The sequence below is a fragment of the Antedon bifida genome, chromosome 1, assembly GCF_963402885.1.
Source record: "Antedon bifida chromosome 1, ecAntBifi1.1, whole genome shotgun sequence".
Taxonomy (NCBI): domain Eukaryota; kingdom Metazoa; phylum Echinodermata; class Crinoidea; order Comatulida; family Antedonidae; genus Antedon; species Antedon bifida.
Genome location: NC_136226.1, coordinates 9,340,875 through 9,363,286, shown reverse-complemented (window position 1 = coordinate 9,363,286; position 22,412 = coordinate 9,340,875). Strand labels below are relative to the sequence as shown.

Genomic DNA, 22,412 nt, shown 5'->3' with positions numbered 1-22,412 from the left:
GGATGATTTTATACAATTACTGGCAAGAATATGAAAAGTTTCAACCAATGTATACAGTAATATAAATAACTTATCACAACAGCATTGTTTACTAAATGTGGGATCTTGGATGTCATCTTACTGCAGTAATCCACATTGTGGCCCATCTTCTTTTTTACTGCAGTAGAACAAATCTATCTGTCCTGAACCATTTAATCTACTAATACTATTAATATCATTTACTGATTGTAGATCTTTATAACCATGTGATCAATTAGTTTAATAGATTACTGTACAATTGTTTACATACTAATTAATGCAATTTACATTACTTTGTTATTATTATAAACATACTATATTTGTAGAAGAAACTTGATAGTTTATTCTTACTTGCCATCTCCACCCACCTCATATTATACATTGAAATTGTAAAATATATCTACAAATAAAATATATAATTTATCTATTGAAAAGCCCTTCAAAACTATTGTGGGCATTTTAGAAATAAAGTTAAATTGTTTTTCTTTATAAAATAATAAAATACATTACAGAGCACCATAGCTTTACAGATGCAGATGAAAAGTAGTTACAAATAATAAACAAATTAAATTTCTGTTTGAAAAAATTAAGGTTGAAATAATAGTTTGAAAATCTATATTTATTGACTAACTAATACTAGTTATCTGGTGTGAGTAAACATCTTTAAAGTTGAATTTAAAAAACAACTTTTCTATAAAACAAGTACATTAAAATAATAATGCAGATAGAAACTTGTGTATATTTTAAACCTAAACATTTCAATGAAAATTCGCATTGTGCTTATAGTACACTAACAGTAACTATAGAGTTTGCTTTATAAATACTGTATACTGTGTAGGCCAGATTAGAGTGGCCATTCGTGAGTACACAGTTTACAAGGAGCTCCCTCTAGAGTATAGTGTATACATTTGATTGACTTCAAAAGAATAAAGGCATAAGGAAAAAAGGACAATTAAAATGCTGTATTATTGACTTTACCATTCAATGTATCTGGCATTTTGCAAGTTTCAAATATACAAACATACAGTACATATAGCTTGACCTATTTACTGATTTTTTTAAGGGAAATTTAAGTGCTCTACTGCAGTGTACTGTGTAGGCCAATGTTTAACTGGAATGACTTTACACAAGTACAGTACAGCAGCATTTTACACTGTACAGCAAATAAACATATCAGCACCTTTTAAATATTGTAATAATATTACATATTGTATACTGTAATATGTTGTTAGATGGGGGAAGTAGTCAGAATACATGGTTTTTGGTCATATAGCCAAATTAAGTAAATTTAGTGTAGTTTTTATTATTCTATTCTTTGGGTGTAACACTGTAATGTTTATAGTTTTGAAAATAAATGTAATGATTCTCTGCTTTCCTTTCTCTCTTAAATAAAATATATATAAAAGTAAAAACCAACTGATATCTACATATCTTACACTGTACAAAGTTTATATACAATACAGTTAACTTAAGAATATTTATATTAACATTATGTGATTTGTGATAAGCTAACATACACTGGAATTACATTTAATACATCAGTTCGTCCAATTCGATGTAATGCTGCCACCAATAGTCCTAAAGTTGCATCCTCACGTCGACTCCAAATCATAAGCATTTTTTCAGCAGGTAAATGTTTATTAGAGTTTTTAATCAAACTGACGGTATCTTCTTCGGTAAAACCAAGCTCAAAAGCAAGTCCACGCCAATCACGACGATCAAGTCGCGTCGTTCCTAGCAATTTCTCTACTTCTTTTTTCTTTTCGCTAGGCAGGTCAACGTATAACATCCCTACGGGCACTGGGGGAAAAAATTTAAAAAAACAAATTAGTACTTTTAATTCAGCTAGATATGTCATGTGTTTTCTAAATTCCACATCAGTATTACTGTTCTAATTTAATAAACAAATATAATTCAATTGGTTGTAACGAATTAAATAAAATAATAATTATTAATAATCATTATTTAAAATATGAGAAGTAAAAGTACATTTTAAGAACAAAATTCTTCAGCTTGTTGTAGGTTAGTTTTCTCACACTGTTTGTGTGTACTTAAGATAACGATGGTACTTGACAGGTTTAATTGGTTTGGGTCAATTGAACATTGGCTAAAATTATATACACATTACTGTAACCCCCCATCTATACATTGTAAGCAGACATATAATTAAAATTGTTGATCTTATTTCATTTCCAATGTGAGATAAATGATTGTTATTGAAAAAGACAACCATATGCACGCTTTTAATTTATATTGAATGCAATAATAACATCTTTATTTCTTACGATTACTGTTAATGACTATGGTAATTACTAATACAAAGCATGATTTAAAAAGCAATTTATATGCCGACAAATATCACACTAAGACTACATGGTTTTACAATAACATGTTTACTTCACGAGCAAATTTAGATTTTAATATCTACGTTTTTATGAAGCCAATGTACTCTAGACTGAAATGTTGCTATAGAAACCATCATAAAACAGTATTAAAACATATTTCATTTATATTTTATCGGCATAAGACATAATGGATAATTTTAATACCGGTATGTAAATATTTTGTAAGTAAAAAGAGGTGCCAAATTGCCTATAACCTGTATTCATCTTTTGATATTGCATGCAATTAATATGAATAATAATATAAATCCCAACAACAAGGATATTACGACTGGAAGGACAAACATAATTAGTTGATGTGGCAACCGTTGTATAATAATAAGAAAAACAAAATTAAAATGAATTACAGTATAAAATTTGCAATAGCTTATTATTACTGATGCAACAAGGTTGTGCCTAAAGCCCTCAAACTTTAATTAGGACAAAGTAACAATAAATAATCAAGCCATTAAATTGTTTAGATCATGAAGAATGAGAAAGTATATCTATGGATACACTGTCATGAAAGCAAGCATAAAAATAGCACAAACAAACCAATTAGTAATTACATCGTAAGCAAAATAATCGTTTAGTTCAACTGAATGTCCTTGTCGGTCATATGTGACTAAAAGCATCTGAAATTATTTCAGATCAACTCGCTGATTTGCAAGTCAGAAACTGTTAGAATAACTTTGTTGTTAACCAAAATATCAGTGCTATTTATTAACAATTGACCAAAGGCATACAATAGTTTTGAGTACAAATGAAGCTTTATATTACAGGTAACCCAAATTGACCTAATAAATAGTACTAGTGTAATTTAACAGAATATTTAAGTCGAACACCAATTTACAGTAGAAAGGCTTATCCCATTTAATAAATACATTTTCTCAACTTTACTAATACAAATATTTAAATTTGTTTTATTTTAGCTATACAAGTAGTTAAATTTTAAATATTAATTAATAATTATTATATAATACTGTATAACTTGCATATTTTTTATATTTATTTTCTAATGCCTACTTTGTAATCATGATTTTTGCAGTAACTAATACTATACAACAAATAATTTTAACATTAATAGTATTGTCAACAATGGTACAGTGGTACGTAGATTTGCAGTACTTAATAGTACTGTAACTATACAACAAATAATTGTAACAATTAGTACATTCAACAGATGCAGTGGTACTAGTAGTAGAGGTAGGGTTTGGGGTTGAGGTGGTGGGGTAAGTGTTGTGGAAGTAAAGAAAGGAATAGGAGTGGTGATAATGATGGTTTAGTGTATACTTACTTGCCATGAGTGGAGCATGGATACTTGGCATACTATCCATTAACTTCTGACTTTGTAGACTACTAGAATATGGAGCAGATAGCTTAGAAGAATGCAGACTAAGTTGTTCTTTTGTTAAACCTTCACCATTATTTAATCTGCAAAAATAAAATAATGTATGTTGATATAAAGTTTGCGGTACACCACGTATATTAGTTCTGAAAAGAACTGTTGAGTGTCTTGACGTTTCGATCAATATGCTTTGATCGTCCTCAGAACTGATAATATAGTTTTTTAGAAAAATAAAAAAATGTACACATCTGAAATAATAATTGAAATAATTAAAATGTATTATAAATTATTTTTGGGGCATTAAACAGATTAAATTTAATTCTAACCTGTAAAAACATACATTTATAAATAAATTTACGTTACAAACATTGTTTTTTAAAAAAACTTTGTGTGTGGGGATAAAGTAGAGTGAATTATTTTATAGCATTAGCGATTGATTAAATTGACCTCTTATACATGTTTTCTGTAATGATATCCAACTGCTTTTAAGTTAAGGCCCAGCGGCCCTCCATACCAGCCACACAATGTAACAATTTCTTAGCTATTTGCGATAGACCAAAAAGAAGCAGAGACAGACCAACAAGATGCCGAGTATGATAATCATATTAATGGTGTTGAACTTGGCAGCAGTAAATGGACTAGTAATAAACTACAGGCTGAGATATATAAATCAAATACTGTCCTAAGAAACACTGTAGGAACCTATCCTTTGCAAATAATGTACAAGAAAAATCAACTTAAAACTAATAATGTAAAGAAAAACCTATCCCTCTTTATAAATAAAATGACTTTTATTGCTTTTGTTTGGTTAAGGCAATTTTTATTAAATTCTGTTTTACAGCATCATATAAATTTGTGGATATTTTTATTAAAATTAAAGCAGAGTACGGCAGCAACAATGAAACACAAAAACTGTTACACCTGTAGGTTTTTTTCAGCATGGAGGAGAACCATTTTTAAGCTGTTTAATCATAAATTATAACCACAAACTTTAAATTAATAATAAAGGACATGATTTTAAGGAATATCAAACATATTATTACAATATATGTAGCACAGAATTTGTTACAAAAAATCCACACTAGGAATTGAGAGTTTGTAGAAGAATAACCATGGCAACTAATCTACCTGTACAAAGTAGAACACTAGTTACCATAGCAACAAATCCAGATTGTGTGGATAATGCTCATTCATTTTAAAAATGATTCATTTTTGATCAAATGAACAATCATTTTATTGAAGGATTGGTAAATAACAACAATACTTTAATTGAATGGTAAATTTAATTGGTAATTAATATAATTAATTAAATTTGGTTTAAATCCCCAATGATTTGATATAATTAATTAAAAAATGAATATTGAATGAACAAAAGTTAATTGCTAATTTAAATTTAATGAATTAAAATATGTAATTAAAATCTATGATCAGAAAATGTAATTATTAAATTTTACACTAGGCTAATCAGCAATCAATAGTTTTATTAAATATAAATATTAAAATCATAAATGAAAATATAAAGAAATACCTTACTATACTGTTATTAAAGTTAAGGTAAAAAGGCAAAAAAATAATAAAAGAATTACTTATAAAAATGGTTAAAAAATATTCAAATGTAATTAAACGAGATAAAATAACATAATTAATATAGAATAAAATAATATAAATATTATTAACCTGTGAGGTTTCTGTTGTTGCACTTTAATTTTATAAAATGACCACTTCTTATAAAGAACATAAGCTACAAGTCCTAGCACCACACATCCAAGTATTGCGCAATATAACGGTACTATGTTGGCGCTCTGTTTTTGGTTAACATAATAAAAATGTGTTGTATGATCGACTGGAACAGGTATGGTCACTGGCGATATTACTGTAAAAAAAATAGGAAAAAGGAACTGATTACTTATCGGTACAAAAAATAAACCATTGTGGACATGAAATTCATTATCAAATACTTACCATAAGTATTTAAAAAAATCTTGAATGCATGAGCAGATCAGGGGGAGGAGAAGCCCAGCTGGCCTAGGTTCCCCCCACCCCCTCTACATTTTGAAAAAAAATACATTGCAAAAGATAGCACATTTGTTTAAGCTCAGCACTTAATAAATGCTTTGGTCCCCCACTATTTCAAAATCCTGGATCTGCCAATGAAATGATGTTTAATAATAATGTGATGCAAAATGAATCTTTAATGAGATAATGGAAAATCTGCTAAAATCATTTATTTGTGAGTTATAGGCAAGAGAGGAACATTTTACACAATGCACACAGAACCCACCTGTTTTTCACACGCTCATATGGACACGTTCTATTATTCTTAACATTGTAATAACATTTTGTGATGACACAAAGATTCCAGAATACTTGCTCAAATAGTTACTTTCATAGAGTAATCTTATATTTCTTTTTAGATACTGTATTTGTTTTGTGTCATTTTGTATTGACATTATTAAATAACTGTATTTTAATGATCAAAAAACAAACATAAACCATCCCTAGGACTGTATGACCTATAACATTAAGCTGAAACTATGATAATTTAATTTGGTTGTATGTACCACAGGTTGACTAAGATCATGCCTCGAAGCCATAGATGAAATTTTCCTATAATGAAGGAAAAGGGCATTCACTAATAATATTTAAAATAATGTTATGGTATGTACAGTTATATAGACATGGTTTCCTGGATGAAGTTGTTTTTATCCAGTTTAAATTTCTGCACCCATTCTAAAGCCAGACTCAGATACTATCAAAGAGTACTTACTATCTGTAAACCCCCTTTCCTGCCCTGCCCACTATTTTTTCGCTTTTTGACATCAACTAGGCTAAGCTACATGTACAGTATTAGTAGTAAATAATGATTTCATCCATTGCATTGTTGTGTCAATGCGCCATGAGCATCTCATTTTTTATAGGCGGCGCAATATAAGATATTCTTATTATTTAACTCCTACAGTACATGTTTGTGTAGATATTATATAATCTTGTACTAAACAGTAGGAAGGGGAAATTGTATTGAGTAACACCTGATTTCTTTCTCCCCCTGTTGTCATTGTTAAATTGAAAGACCCCATAATACTATTATAATTTGATGTGTATTCAATTTCTAATTTGTTCTAAATTCTGCTTCAATTCAAGTTCGATACAATTTTCACAATTGTTGACCCAGTTTAAGTCAAATGTTGATATTATGACCATATATAGATTTATAAAGGTTATTTTATTTTGTACTTTATTAAATAGTTTTTGTGTGATATTTCTTCAGATTGATAAGTTAAATCTAGGGTTCACGTATCTTGGCCTTTTTTTTTTAGTTTGAAATATATAGGCTAATTGACAGAAAGAAATGAACTAACAAATGCAGTTAACTTAATGTATTCAATTAAAATTTGAAATGCATTACTGTAAATTTTCGAAATAAAAGACTTAGAAGTGACAAAGAAATAACTAGAGTACAAAATGACAATTGAGTGTAAATATGAAAGAACACAATTAATATAGTAAATGTAAAGTAGATATAAAGATTATAAGGTATTAGTCAGAGTGTTGTATAGAATGAAAAACTTCTTTATTATTAATACATACATAGTTAACCTACAATCTAATCTTTTCTGCTTGTACTTTTTAAAATATGCATTTTTTATGACCGGCATGCACGATAGGTTTTGCCTCGGGCATGTTTCACAACATCAAAGTAAGCCGAGTAAACGACCTATGTGCTGCTATCGCCAGTATAATACTTAGAATCTACAGTAAACTTGACAATTGTTTCTAAATCAGTCAAGTACAAAAATACTGATCTTTATCTCTGAGCACCTTTTAAAATAATTCATAAAGTGCTAGGTTCTATTTTTCATTATGTTATTGTATAAACTACAACCCTGGTATTATTCCATTCCAAACATATATTTATTCATGTTACTGTTTCATATGTCATGGTGTTAGTAATTAATTATTAATTTCTAAATCAGAAAATAATATATTAAAACTATAACATTGTAAACTAAATAAATATTATAAGTGAAAATAAAATGTTCATTGAACTTGGTTGAGTCGTGTTAAGCTTTGTATTCATACAGTTCTCATACATTAACTCTCCTAGTAAAGGATTTACAATGTCGATTGAGACATGAGGGATATAGTGAAGAATACATATGCCACATAAACCTTGCCCTAGATCCACCGGCAATCCCTCGACGACGCCATCATAATCAGAATCATTTAAAAATAGAACAGAATCAGAGTTAAACTGGATAATAAATTTAGAAAAGAAAACATTATTTCATCAATAAATGCTTTTACTAAATTTTGTTCTGATCGCAGTATTTGATATTAGTGACTCAAATTTTAACAGAAATTGTTAACATAATAACTATATTGCTTATTGGAAAACACAAAAGACACATTACTGTATGTGCAGTAGGCCTATATTGCTAGGAGATAAACACTATAGCATTATTGTAGTATTGAATATCAGTTTAATAGCATAGAAATGATTGAATTAAAAATAAATTTGTATGCAATTTTATTGTGTAGCGTTTTGTGTAAGTTTCACCTTAACCTGTGAGTTAAGTATAAAACCACTAATAATTGGTGCTAAATTATTGATGTTATATTTAACCTGGTTTGTTAATCTACAGTAGGTGCTTGTCCTTTAATAATAGGTTACCATGTACAAATCAATGTGTTACCTAAGGTTGTAATCGATACAATGCAATTTGATAAAGTAAAATAAGTTTACTTTGCATGTTGATACTGTTCAACAAACCAAAATGTGCCTAATGGTTGTTTTGGCGTACTCAAGACTTTGCCCTATACAATTATACTATTTACTTTACTTATCCATAGACGAAAATACATCCATAAACTTATTTGCCTATCTTAATCTTTATACTATTATTAATATAACGATAGATTAAAGTATTAAAGATGTAAAATAGAAAACTTGAAAAACAAAGATTGATAAAATCAGACTATGTAGTTTTTCAGTTTGAATAAATTTGTTCACTTTTGTTGAAAAAAAAAACGAAAAAAAATAATTTGTTTTTTTTAAAGAGACAAATTATATCTTTAATAGGTCTGTTGTTGGAAGATTTATTTTGTAATGACAGTATGATACATTATCACATTGTGTTAGGGAGGGAATAGCTAACAATGGACCTCTATAACACTGAAGGTTTGTTGGCAAAAACACACTGTGTACAAAGAGCAATTTATGTCGCTAGTTATTTAATAATATTGAAAGTTGTGTTTCATTGTCCTTGCTTACGCTCATTAGAAAGATTTTCTAATGTAGGACGCTAATTAAACTTTAATACACCGTATAGGATAAAGGAATAAAGATTGTTAGCTATTTTTGATACCTTGCTGGTATCATGACCTATATTCCCTTCAATAACATAATATAATTATTAATGATAAAATATAAAATAATTAACTTAAAGCTCTCCAACAATACACATTGTTGATATCTTTTATTACATTAGAGCATAGGAAACCCGTTAGGTCATACATAATGCTTATAAAAAACCACAATAAACACGCCGACATCATTGTTTGTCAACTTTATGTTTCTAGAGCGCTGTTTATAATTTACGAGTGGACTCTGAGACAAATTATGATCCTTTTAAGTAGATAACCAAACACACTTTTGTGTACTTGATTCAATTTTACTAGTTTGGTGGAAATACCACATCATGACAACAAAGTTATAAAACTCTAACGGAGGTCAGTGCAACTGTTCCGCAGAGGTCAATTTGGTAGATTGAAGGAGATTTCATTGGTCATTATTAAGCAAAATAAAGAAATAAAATTGTTATATTACCTAGGCCTCAACCACTTGGCATTCCTACAGTAGTCAATAACCTTCTATGAGATTGATTCTTACCCTTTTGTGGTAAAATACGTTTTCAAATTAAATTAATTTCCAGTAGTTAAAATGAAACAATGGGTAATTCAGTTCGTTTACTGTACAGTAAATGATTAAATATATTGAGGGATATGACTTATACAAGGAAGGTAACACAAATGGATAAAAATTACTGAAAATTAGCTCAAAATTCAGGAAATATGTTCATTTAATGGAAACAATTCAATAACTTAAATTTCACAATTTATAGCTGTTGTTTTTGGTTGAATAAACAATTTAAATATCCGACTTTTTACATTCTTAAAATCCACCTTTTACTATTATAAGCTACCATTACTTCAGATTAAAACAATAATTTATTAAGCAACCATTATAGCAACCATGGGAGACAACTAAAACTGTTATAATCAACTTATAACCAATAACTGACCACTTCCCACCACCAACCAATCAGAAAACAGCATCATTAGCACTTCCTTCTATTGGCTAAAACCTGACCACTTCCATCTTAATGGTCAATCATGAAAGAAATTATAGGTCAATAAATGTTAGAAGTCTTGCTTTGACTATTATGGTCAATAATGGCTGAAATCACTATCACCTTTTGGTAAAATCTTTTATGAGAAGGTGCATACTTTTTATTAAATTAAATGGTCATTAACTGTCCAAAAACCATGTGAATAAATTTTAACTATCAAATTAATTATGGCTAATAAATGTCCAGACTAAACAGCATGATATTTTTGCTGTTCCCATGCCAGTGGTCATTTTTGGTGCCAGACCTAATGCAAGTTTACTGCTTTGGCCCTGGTCAAAGCTGGTTGTAAAATGTTGTTGTTGGTCTTTTACAGTTATATTTGTCATCAATTATAAAAAATCAACCTTGAGATTTTATGATCTTAATGTTTGATGTCTTTTCCCATTGATATGTGTAATATCACTATATACATTTCTATACAGGGACTAGTATTACTATATATAATGATAATAATTTATTTGGAAGCTACACTTTTGAAACAGTGGCACACTTCTTGAATGAATGTGCGTCCAGAGTAAGTAAAATAAAAGTTGTGTAATATACAGTATTATACTGATCAATTTTCACCATTTTTGATCAAGCATTTGTGATTTAATATTTGAATTTGGAAGTGTTATTTTACATAGTCTATTTAGTCTGAGTTGAAAGATCTATGTCTATTAAGACATCAAGAGAAACATGATCATGTACTAATCTGTTTCTAACAACATGATAATAACATGATCAATCATTTGAAACATAATAACATCAACACATTTCCAGATGAATAAAAAATCGAGTTTACATGATAATTGTTAACACTTTGAACATCTGCAAGTGAAATACCTACTCAAATTGAGATCGATGGAAGAGATACCACAGCATCCTGAAGTGTTTTTATGAGTGAAGACTTTGAAACGATTATCAATATTTTATGCGTAGCCACTCATGTGTTTTTTAGGCTTGCTTCTGGCTTTCTTATCCTTGTCGCCACTCGTTTCTTTAGGGCATGTTTTCGCTACAACATCATTCAGTTTTTCAGGCATCAGAAGTTGTATAATTGCAAAAAACTGTTTTCATCCTTTGCAATCAATTAATCTGCGTTTTTGCCAAGGACATTCCTTTCATTTGCGAGATTGCTCATCTGAGCAGGAAAATTGGGCCAAATTCCAAATTGATTTTGTTTTCAAATTTAGGTTGAATGAACATGTGTCTGAGAGCTTTACAACAAAGTCACATCAATACAATACTTCCGTAGCACTGTCACTCAGCAGGACAGACCGAAAGATGACAGGGAAAAAAAACTTAGATTTTTTCCACAAAAGGGGCACTTACCTACTTAGTGTGTGTATGTACATAGGATTGGCAAAACATTCTCATGAGCTATAGGCTAGTAAAAGTAGGCTTATTTACCAAAATTTACTGATTTCTAATAGGGTACAATATGTTGGGCTTGATTGAACAGGTAAGGAATGGTTTATTTGCCTGGCAATGGCAGTTAGCATCAACATTACCAACCAGACACAAAGAAATCTTAGCAAACTAACAGCAAGACTGACCATATCCTAGTAATTTATAATAACTATAAACCTATAAACATTCAACAATATTGAGTATCCAAAGTTTATAATAAGATCTATATTACTGTAATAATTATATTGTGCTGTACGCAATATGTTTTTGATTGTATACAAAGAAACCTTTTAACACAAAATTATTATAAACATTTCTAAACAAAGCGGGCATTGGTGGCGACAACGTGCGGCAGTAGTGACTTAATGAGAACATGAAAATGTTGTTTACGTCTTAAAACATGAGCAGAATGAACCAAAGAAAAAATTAATGTGTTGATGGCTGTTCCTTTTAGAACACTCACCATTATATCTATGATGCTTTTTTTGGTAGCTACTGTAAATACTACAAAGCAACTACAGTCATTAGAAAATATCATAAAACTCAGATGAAAACTCTAACTTCCTTAAAACCCTCTGAAAAATTTTGTAAAACATTTATACAAAAATAAAAGATAGAAACATTCCGTAACCCAACCTAAATCTGTAAAATTCATATTTAAAACCACTTTTCAGAAAAACTGGCTTTTGTGGGTTGAAAGGTTTGAAATGTGGTGAATATTGTTCAGTTTTTGGAAAATTGGCATTCTAATCTTACTGTACTGTACAGTACTACAATAGACCTGGTAAAGCAATATAAAAAATATAAAATGTGTAATTAAATCCTTCTCTATAGTAAGTTAATGAAATGCATGTAAAAAAAAAAGTTGTAAGAAATGTCACATACAACATTTGCATGACTTTTCATAGAAACAACAGTTTATGCTATATTTTTCTATTTGTATAGCAAACAAAGATACCGCAAACAAACTAAAAATACCACACAAAATTATGTTGTAACAATTGCAACATGAGTACTACAAACACAAGCAGTAGACAACTTATACGACCCACTGGGGTTTTGATATGAACACCTACACTGGCTGACCATTTAATTACTTTGACCCTGGGTGAAATTGTAGTGTAGTGTGAACCAAGTTCAATTACATCATGACCTTACATTTATTGCTTTGACCTAACAATGAATTAATTCAGAAAAATAGAATAAATTAATTTTATTTGAATTGTAAAATAATGTTTTAATGTATATGGTATAAGGTCATCATTCTACTCAAACAATGAACTCTTGTTAATGTTGTCAATATTATCATTCATTTGTCATTGTTAATTGTAAGACTAATCATAAGACTGTAAAATATTGCCTTTGTCATTTATCAGTGTATGCATATTTTTGAATAATTGCTCTATATATTGCAAGTTGTCAAATTTTGAATGATATTTAACTGTAGTTTTTGACTGATTATGCCCTGAGGCAGTAGCCTGTAGGTTTACTAATATAAATATTATTATTCTTTAATATGTTTTATATCTCACTACATTACAAAATGTTAACATGTGTAATTTTAGTGTATAATAATATTACAAACATATTATCAAAACTAAATTAGTTTGTTGGATTTTTTCTACCTGAAACATTTCTTGTTTTGTCAGTCAGTAACAAAGCCGATATGCAAATTTCATATTATTTGAATGCATTTTAATGAGTATTATTGATCATAACCGTTATTCATCATATTTTTATTTTCTACTAAAAGTTATCAGTCAACTGTAATGACATTATTGGGTGATATGTACTTTAATACGATACCATTTCTTAAACAAATATGTAAAAAATTAAAGTAATAAAAAAGTATTTTAATAAAATTAATTTCAATATACAGGTACTGTATTTGTTACAAAAATTAGTTATAATTTAGCAAAATCATGTCATTCGTTTATGTGTATGTACTGTATATACTGTACATGTATGTATGGTATATGAAACATAACTATGAAGAAATTGAATGGATTTGAGAGTACAGTAAATTTTCTAAGTGAACTAATTTAAGTAAACTGAAATCTAAAAAGAATTTAATACAGGTTTAAAACAGCCTTTTGTTGAATGTTATTGTTGGTTTTAAATAATAGTTTGGGTACAGCACTGTTAAAATCAATTGAAAACCAATAACAGGCCATTTGTGGTTTAAAATGTTTGGTTCAGTGAGTGTTAGAGTTAGTACACTTCAGTCAACTGTGTAATGTGAATTGTTTGGCCTAGGTCACGCATCACACTTTTAAACTACCGAACTGGTGCAAGCGAAGGGTGTTATCATCGCGATACGGCATCAAGCTTCGTCTCTGACTCATCACGGTAGTCTGGCTTAGCACCGGGGATCGAGGAAGGTGAAGTGATCTCTCTCGAGATATTTGAAATGCTAGATAAAATATTACAAGTAACAGCTGGGAAAGGCAATTAATATGTGACATAAAAACAACAGAGGCTACTAAGAGTTCAGATAAAACAGTAGTAGTTGCCTTTAAACCGTGTACATGAATCGCAACAACCAATAAAGTATTATACCAAGAAAGTGGGGGAAAGGAGATAACTAAGAATCCTCTAAAAATGACATAAATAGTGCAATTTAATGTCAGCTATTATTTTACTTTTTAACTATTAATATAAAAATACAGTAGCACCTCTATTAGGAGGACACCTAGGGATGCAAGAAAATGTTCCTTGAATAGAGTGTCCGAAAGAAGGGGTTCTGTATAATCAAGAAGGGTAATTTTAAATAACTTGTGTATAGGTACAGTACTAATTTGTCAAACACTGATTGTAAACTTCTCTTATCCTTATTGAGACTGCACTGCATAAGAAACTGACATTGAAGTTGAAAAACAGACACTGGGTTTTAGAAAGCTCAGAAATCTAAACTTTCTTGAGAGATTGTTCCTGATTATAACTAAAATATTTGATGCAAATAAATGAGAAATTTGAAAAGTGAGAAAGTAGGCGTTGGTTGTTTATATGCAGCATCTATCTGTGTAAGGTATCAAATTCTTGCGTTCAAATTCCATACCAGCTACGGATAATTGGTAATTTTGTCACATTAGTTCAATAAATTACAGCAACGAACCATGAATAGACTGGATTCTCATACGCAAATGAATTCATTAATTGGATGGATAGGCAAAACTTCTTTCGGCGAGGAGTAGTTAATACAACTATTTGATATAATTACTGGTAGAATTATGAACAGGGAATGTACTAATAGGACAAATAATCTAATCAAACAATAATCAGATAACATGTACACAGACAAAAAAAAAAATTAATTTCATTATTATCTTTTTAGGTATATAAATTACTGTTTGCTGATGATACCCCGATTTATAACCCCAATTAAAATGATTGGATTTGGAATGAATTTAGTGAGTATAATAATAATATATAATATAATAACAGCAAAGCAGTAAGTAAAAGTTACTTATTTTCAAGTGATTGCTAAACTTGATAAATTGGAGATGTTCGATATTTCATAGTAAAAAACAATGTATTTAAATGTACTTTTAAAAAAGAATATCAGCATTTATACTTTTTATACTTATTTTCAATGGTGTCCAGAAAAAACAAATTGTATACTTTCTTTAAATATCTTTTACACCCAAGCTATATCTCAAGGTTTAATCTAAAGATTGTGAATTTGAATTTAAATATTTTCGTAATAATGAACCATGAACCTTTGAGTTGATTTTTCTGAATTCCAAAGCCTGCTTTTTTCAGCGCTTTTACAACAATCCAACCGAGTTCTCAGCACCAGTTCTTTGAGGTATCTAACCCTACTACCATTACATCTTTAATAGATACGCATCTACCTCCACGTATTTCAATTTTACAAAATTACCACCATATTTTCTAAACAGGTGCCATATTATATCAACAGACCGGTTGACTTTGGGTGCAATTGGCAGACGATACTGTTGCCGATTTGCTCGCCCTGTTCCAAGCCGTGGAACGAATCATTCGCTGACATATTCAATTATTTGTGATGAGTCACACTTGATCTAAGGCCTAGCTTCCCATGGCTTCTACTCACTGAGTAAATTGATTAAGTACACATCTAATGTTGTGGAAATTTTATAAAGTGTTTATGCAAAGATATTTTAGGAAGGTTTATAAAGTGCAAACATGTTTCTATATGTAAATAAATAGTACAAATATTACTATTACTTTACTGTGTCTTGTACTGTATTACTACTGTATACAGTTATCTATATTCAATTAATAATAGTTAATTAATATTTAAAGTATTTCGCAATCTACAGTTTCTTTATTTCTCGAAGTATATTAATTAAACAGTTAATTCCTTAACAAATTGTAAAAGAAGTTTTTAACTATTAATACTAGCGCAAACCCAGCACAAATGGAAAAAAAAATCTGTAAACTAGTGTAAGTACTGATGAAAAATATATAAAAGACTACCGGTATATTATTATATATTTATATTATACTGTATTAACATTATATTTTTATTAACATGAGACTTTGTTCAATCATCACAGTACAATCTTCAATCCAGCTTTTGTGTGACAAGTTAATTTCTAAGATATTGATCATTTTACTTTTTAACAAAAAAACATTTAATTCTTATTTTAGAACTAATCAAGCTCTTGTACAATCCAATTTACTTTTTTTATTCTCACTGCAACTTGCCGATAAGTTCACAATGCACAATAGCCACAATGTTCTATTGTCGGTGTGTTCCTTGCAACTAAAACTTTAACAAAGGAGTTAAATTAAATAACCCTACAACAACTAACTAATTTACTTGAGAATTATAACACTAATCTGTAACGTGCTATATATTCACACTGCAAACAATAACAACCAATTGTTAAACAACTATTTCGATATGATCTTGTTAAAATTAGACCATGGTATGCTTTAAGCTATCGACCTCCTGAAATATAGTACAATGGAATAACATTATAATTCAGTATTGTATTGTATTGTAAACTATGAATTTCCTTTTTCATATGAGATTGATTAATGAATTTCAGATTAATGTTTGTGATAAGACGTTTGTTTTCTTTCTTGCCTACCCTTTATGTAAGTTAATTTATCCATATACCTGTAATACTATACAGGTAGTACTGTAGTAGAATACAACAACAAACAACTAATAGTCATCCTAAGCTGTAAAAAAAACCCCAATGTAAATGCAATTTTGCTACATCATTCTTAACCTCAGTTCTTCAGCCATTTGTTTCTGAATTAACAAGCAAGCAAATTTTCATTTCCGAAATGTTTACAGACCACAGTAGAACCCCTGGGGGGACACCTTTGGGACTCAACAAAGTGCCTCAAGTGCTGTATTGGGTAGCCTACTGTAAACCTTTAAAACATAACATTATTGCCCCTTATTCATTTCACAGGAGGAAAGTGTCTCCTTATAGGGATGTCCCCTGAAAATATGAATTTTTTTACAGTATCTCTATGGCGGTTCTACTATACAAGCAATTAGTTTTTTTTTTAAAGCATATTAAATATATGATTTAAATCCTGTTTAAAACAATAAACTTATAATATGTTTCAGTTATTTTAATGTTATTGAAACAAATTGTAATAAAAATATTCCATGACAGATTTAGTGCGATAGCAAACTAGAGAGAATGACCATGATTTTGGGGTTTTTTTATGCAAGCAAAGTCTAGAAACTGCTGTACTTAATAATGTTCCAAGTTTTTATGTCTAGTTACATTACTGTCACAAGTTAAAAATAATTAGATTAGGTAGCAGCAAAGAAAGCTCGAAAACTCCAGCTTCACCAAATGTTGACCTCTTGACCTAATGCTCCACACAATGACGACAGTTGCCTACTAAAAACTGGTTTTTACTACGAATACACTCGTAGCCTTGTTTGAATAATTTAGTTTATAATCTATTTAACACTTGACTTTACAACTTGCTATCAAATATTGATATTTGTTGAAAATAATTTCAGATGTGGTATATAACTTGTTATTGTATTTTAAATTATTAGAGGAGTTGAAACATAATAAATATTTAAGATAATGTTAAGATATTTTTGAATAATTTTCTAATTTTATTTTACTTTTTTTCTATGCATTGCAGGCCTACTGATGCAGGTATTGAAGAATTGTATTACTAAAAGAGGACCTGTTACAAAGAAGATTAAATATTAGTTTGTAGTGTCGACTGTACTGTAGGTCTACTAACTTTATTTTGAAAGAACAAATTTTTAAATGTTATTGTATTTTTTTTTATACAGGCCTACTGATGCAGGTATTGAAGAATTGTATTACTAAAAGAAGACCTGTTACAAAGAAGATTAAATATTAGTTCGTAGTGTCAACTGTACTGTAGGTCTACTACTGTATTTTGAAATAACAAGTTTGTTACGTAGTACAGTACACGTTACAGTACACTAAGTCTGATCTGAATGTAGGTAACTATGCACTTATGTGTTCTGGTTGAAAGAATTTCTGTATTTTCTTTTCAACATAAATATATCACAATATTTTATGAGCATAACAGCTGACATCCTGGCGGTATTTGATACAAAATACCGACATTAATTATTATGTTGATGATGACACCCACAAATGTGGACATTTTATACATGAATTTATATTGTTAACTTGATGTCTGTTAATGATTGTGTACTGTAATGTATTGAAGTTATGGTTGTTCACATCAATTCAACTTCCATTAAAAGTACTCGCACTGTACTTTTTTACACTCTGGCTGCTGAAAATGGCCAAACATAGTGACCGGATTTATAAAGGTACATTCGCACAAGACGGCACCGTTTGGGAATATAGACAATTTTAAAGAATATTGATCGGCACTCTTCTGTTCCATGAAGCGGAACATGTGTGAATGTACTGTAACCCGTCCCAAGGCTTGAAAAATTCATTAAGGATTTATAAGAAAACGGATCAGACAGAAAACGGATCAGACAGAAAAAGATCTGGAAATTCAATGGTAGACATCAAATATCCCAGTAGAAGGCTTTTAATCAAAACTGTATGAGATATTATAGTTCACTATAATATCTCTATGGTATGACTAAATGAAAAGAGACACATTTTTATTTATAAAAAGAATGAATTGAATGTTGTTCAAAATGTAAGAAAATGAAAAAAAAAAATGATGGAAAATAAACTTACCTTCACAAACTGTATCTTGTAGCCAGGTACAGTTGCTGATCTTTCTCGTACCCACTGGGCATATGCTGCAGTCTTGACATCCTTTAACATTACTATACTCATCAGAAAATGTTGAATTACCACATTTAACGCATACAGAATTGTGGTCTGCAGAACATGGTGTTTGCGCACCATACCCCTTCAAACAGAGGTCACACTGCCTGCATGAGGAATCGTCTTTATTTCTATAGAAATCTTTTTTACATTCACAGATTGTATCGTGTGTGATATTACACGGTTGTTTGACTAGTTCATTAGTTGGGCATTTGCTGCACATATTGCAAACATCACCTCGACTTGATGATGGCGAGAATGTAGTGCCGGGTATACATGCTTCGCAAATTGTGTTATTTTCATGACCACACGGTGAAACAACCCCAAACCCAGGTGCACACTCCTCGCAGCATTCACCATTCGAAAGCCACCTATCACCTGGACATATTGGCGACCCTAAAACCTGAAAAATAAAAAATATTTGTTGTCTGGTGTCTTCTAGTCATGCAAAAACACAGTTTAAACTTTATATTATTATCTACCACCGCCCAAAATTGTTGGGGAAGGTTGCTATTGGTTTTAAATTTTATTTGATTGTAGATGGAAAGTTACATACAAGAAGAGTATGATGAACTAAGGGACAGGTATTTATTATCAATTTTTTATGTTGGTTCGATTGGGTTTTCTATGTTTAGTTGGGAGGTTTGCGGTGTTTAGCAATACCCTTTATTATGGAATAGAAAAGCTCAATGAGTAGTGTAATTGCAGGGGTGACCAGCGTGCCACCGTAGTTTTTTGTTTAGATTAGAGGCGAATCCAGACGGTAGATGATTTGAAACGTAAAATCTTTCCCAATATCTTTTGGACTTTGGGATAACATCCATTACCCCTTGGCCTCCTCTCTCCCAACGTACTGGATCCGCCCTTATATCTATCTAATTAACGTCTGCCCTGTGTATGTCCATTCCGTCGCAAATTGTGTAATCCTCACATTTTAAGCGTCTCAAACTCGTGAAACGCGTTTTTATAATTATAATAAAATGTTTCAAAACTTATCGAAAATCATTTTAAAATGAACTTATATCGAAAATTAAATCAAAATTTGTCATGCAAAATCGATCAAAATTAATGCTGGGCTTGTATGATAATTAACCATCGCGCAATTACAAATAATTATGGCTCAAGAAACCGGTACATCAAAGCGGCTTTTTTACGATCAACGCATGCTGGTGGTTATTAATCAGTATGTCGGCAAGATCAAAGGACTTACGTGTGCAATACATCGAGAGGAAATGCCAATAGCAGAAACTAAGCCGTTACGATTGAAAACCAATAAACCTGGTATAAGATTAGACTTAACATTATCTTCTAGGCCTATACTAGCGAAATTAAACTAAAAAGAATATCAATGTATTTAATCCAAAACGTTGTCGGAAATGTTATCTATCATTGAGATAAATAAATCTCACTATTTAAAAAAAAATATGATAATTTAAAAACTTCCGAAAAAAAGTGGGGGAAGTCATGGTAAATCAAAATATGATTCTTTCGCACTTTATTTGGCACCCCTTTTTTTTCACGTTCATTCCTGAGTTAGTGGACCCTCTCCTTTTTCAAATATTGTTTTGATATCTCATAATTCGTCTGTGTTACCGATCATCTTCTAGCAGTGCTCATTTAATAAAACATACGTAATATAATTTAATTTCAATATACAGTAGGTTTATCACTAAAAGTAGAAATCTATTAGTATTAGATCAGGTCCTAGATTAAAACAGCGATTTGTTGATCGTCGGCAAGTTAGCAGAGCAATAAAAAAAAAACGAACACAAAGATGAAATCTAGCGTTGGTATTGTTTACACGAACCGTTTACCTGTACTGTAATCTCTACAATTGGCATGCTAGAATACACAACAAAAGAAGTAAAGTCAGAAAAGAAAACAGCGGCAAACAATAAAGGCAAAAGGGATCAGTATCACAGACAATAGAGTTGCAAACAAGGCCAGATATGGATACTCTGAATATAGCTATTCAGCCTGGATGATCGCCTGCAAAATTGAATACCTATTGATTGATTGTGTGTATATTATATACACCGAGAACATTTAATTTAAAAGAGCTGTTTGAATTGTACAGTAGCTAGCTACAGGTAATTTAGAGCGCGACCAGCTTAAACAATTCTAGAGAAAATAGGCTTTACAAAAAGTACACCCCGAAAGTAATCACTATTACACAAGTTGTACTTTTTTAGTTCTACTTCTATTTATTTTAGTTCTATTATTATGACCCAGTTCAGTTATGATTCACAACCTTCAAAATGTCCTTTTATAGGCTACATAGAATTAATCCTCATTATCAATATCTTTAAACGGAACCCTTTAACCTTTAAACAACGATTTCTAACACTTTTTCGCAGATCCTTCATTTTCTCTACCTACTGTGTCTAATTTTCGTGTTTTTTTCTCTCCTTATATTTTCCCTATCTCGTGAAATTAGCGGTTTCTGTTTTTAGATATTTGTCGACAATAATGGGGCTACGTACGCAAAAAGTGAGGTTTCGTTAATTGTCAAAAGCAACGTCTATCGAATTTGAGACTTTTTCAAAAAATTTGGAACAATTGAACAAATTTAAATGTACGATCCCGTCCTGAACATCAGAACATTTCATTAGTTACGTAACACAGACATTATACAATTCTACATGTCGGATCCTCAGATAGAGCCATAAAGCATAAATTAGGCCTATTTTAAAATAATAAATTAGGCGGATAATGGTTAAAATGTTTACTATGATTAGGAAAGATAAGTTGCTTAAAAACATAACTAAACTTACCGAAGAAAGTATAACAGTAAACGTCAACAATACACACGTGATTTCCTGCGTCTTTATATGCATAGTAGTAGTAGATGACGATATATAACACATATGATATATAAAACCAAACGTCCTGTAAAAAATATATATTAACTTTACGCAACAAATCAATAGTACATTCCAAATAGGTTTGATGCAGTATGTATCATAAGCCTCGGGAGAAAACTGCTTTCCTTCTGCCTGGTCGAATCATAAGTACATGCTTTTGAGCTCGTAAAATGCTGGCCTAGTATTTACGTCTCGGTTGTAAAAAGTGAGGTGTTACTTTACAGTGAAGTCATAAAGAACCGCCGAGTCTATTGATACGGCATACGGATCGTTTTGATTGGCTTATTGAGATCTGATTAAATTTCTAGCGGGGCCGCATACACCGTATTTGGAGGATATTAATTAAAGCTACAAGTACTTTGGGTCAATAGTCGCTATTCTATCAATAAAATTCACTCCCTTTGTCTAAGCAAAGATCCTATTAATTTAAGTACGTTCTTACTGACATTCTTTATTCGATTCTCTCTGATTGTAATGTGTTCTTCCGCTCATTATCGTGTGTACTATTGAGAAACCCGACCGACATAACAGTCAAATGGTCAAATAAAAGTGCATTTGAAATTCTTCGTGTTCTCCATAATAACGATGGTCTTACTCTTATACCATTGAGAATTAAGTAGGACCTATTCCGAGTATGAACTGTACAGTATGATGTGTAAAAACTGAATCGTTCGTACCACACCAGGTATACCGGGATTGACATTGGGAGATAGTTCGAACATTAATATTACTTT

The 22,412-nt window shown here is 30.5% G+C and overlaps 1 protein-coding gene across 1 annotated transcript; it reads right to left on the bottom strand.

Annotated features, from left to right (window-relative positions):
• Positions 1–147: 147 nt before the first annotated feature.
• Positions 148–22,068, bottom strand: LOC144841106 (tumor necrosis factor receptor superfamily member 16-like). Its single transcript, XM_078697297.1, has 5 exons — positions 21,589–22,068; positions 18,722–19,217; positions 5,425–5,620; positions 3,697–3,833; positions 148–1,818 (listed from the first exon to the last, which is right to left on the bottom strand). Exons 1-5 carry the CDS (start codon positions 21,679–21,681, stop codon positions 1,508–1,510), a joined length of 1,233 nt encoding a protein of 410 aa, XP_078553423.1. The 5' UTR covers positions 21,682–22,068; the 3' UTR covers positions 148–1,507.
• Between the last annotated feature and the right edge of the window lie 344 nt (positions 22,069–22,412).

Excerpts from the sequence above, each read along its gene's own strand:
- LOC144841106 (XM_078697297.1), bottom strand. The coding sequence starts at position 21,681 with ATGTGTTATATATCGTCATCTACTACTACTATGCATATAAAGACGCAG. Across the intron at positions 5,621-18,721 it reads ACAAGATACAGTTTGTGAAG|TAATATCGCCAGTGACCATA; the intron begins GTAAGTTTATTT and ends TTTTTTTTACAG. Across the intron at positions 1,819-3,696 it reads CCATGCTCCACTCATGGCAA|TGCCCGTAGGGATGTTATAC; the intron begins GTAAGTATACAC and ends TTTTTCCCCCAG.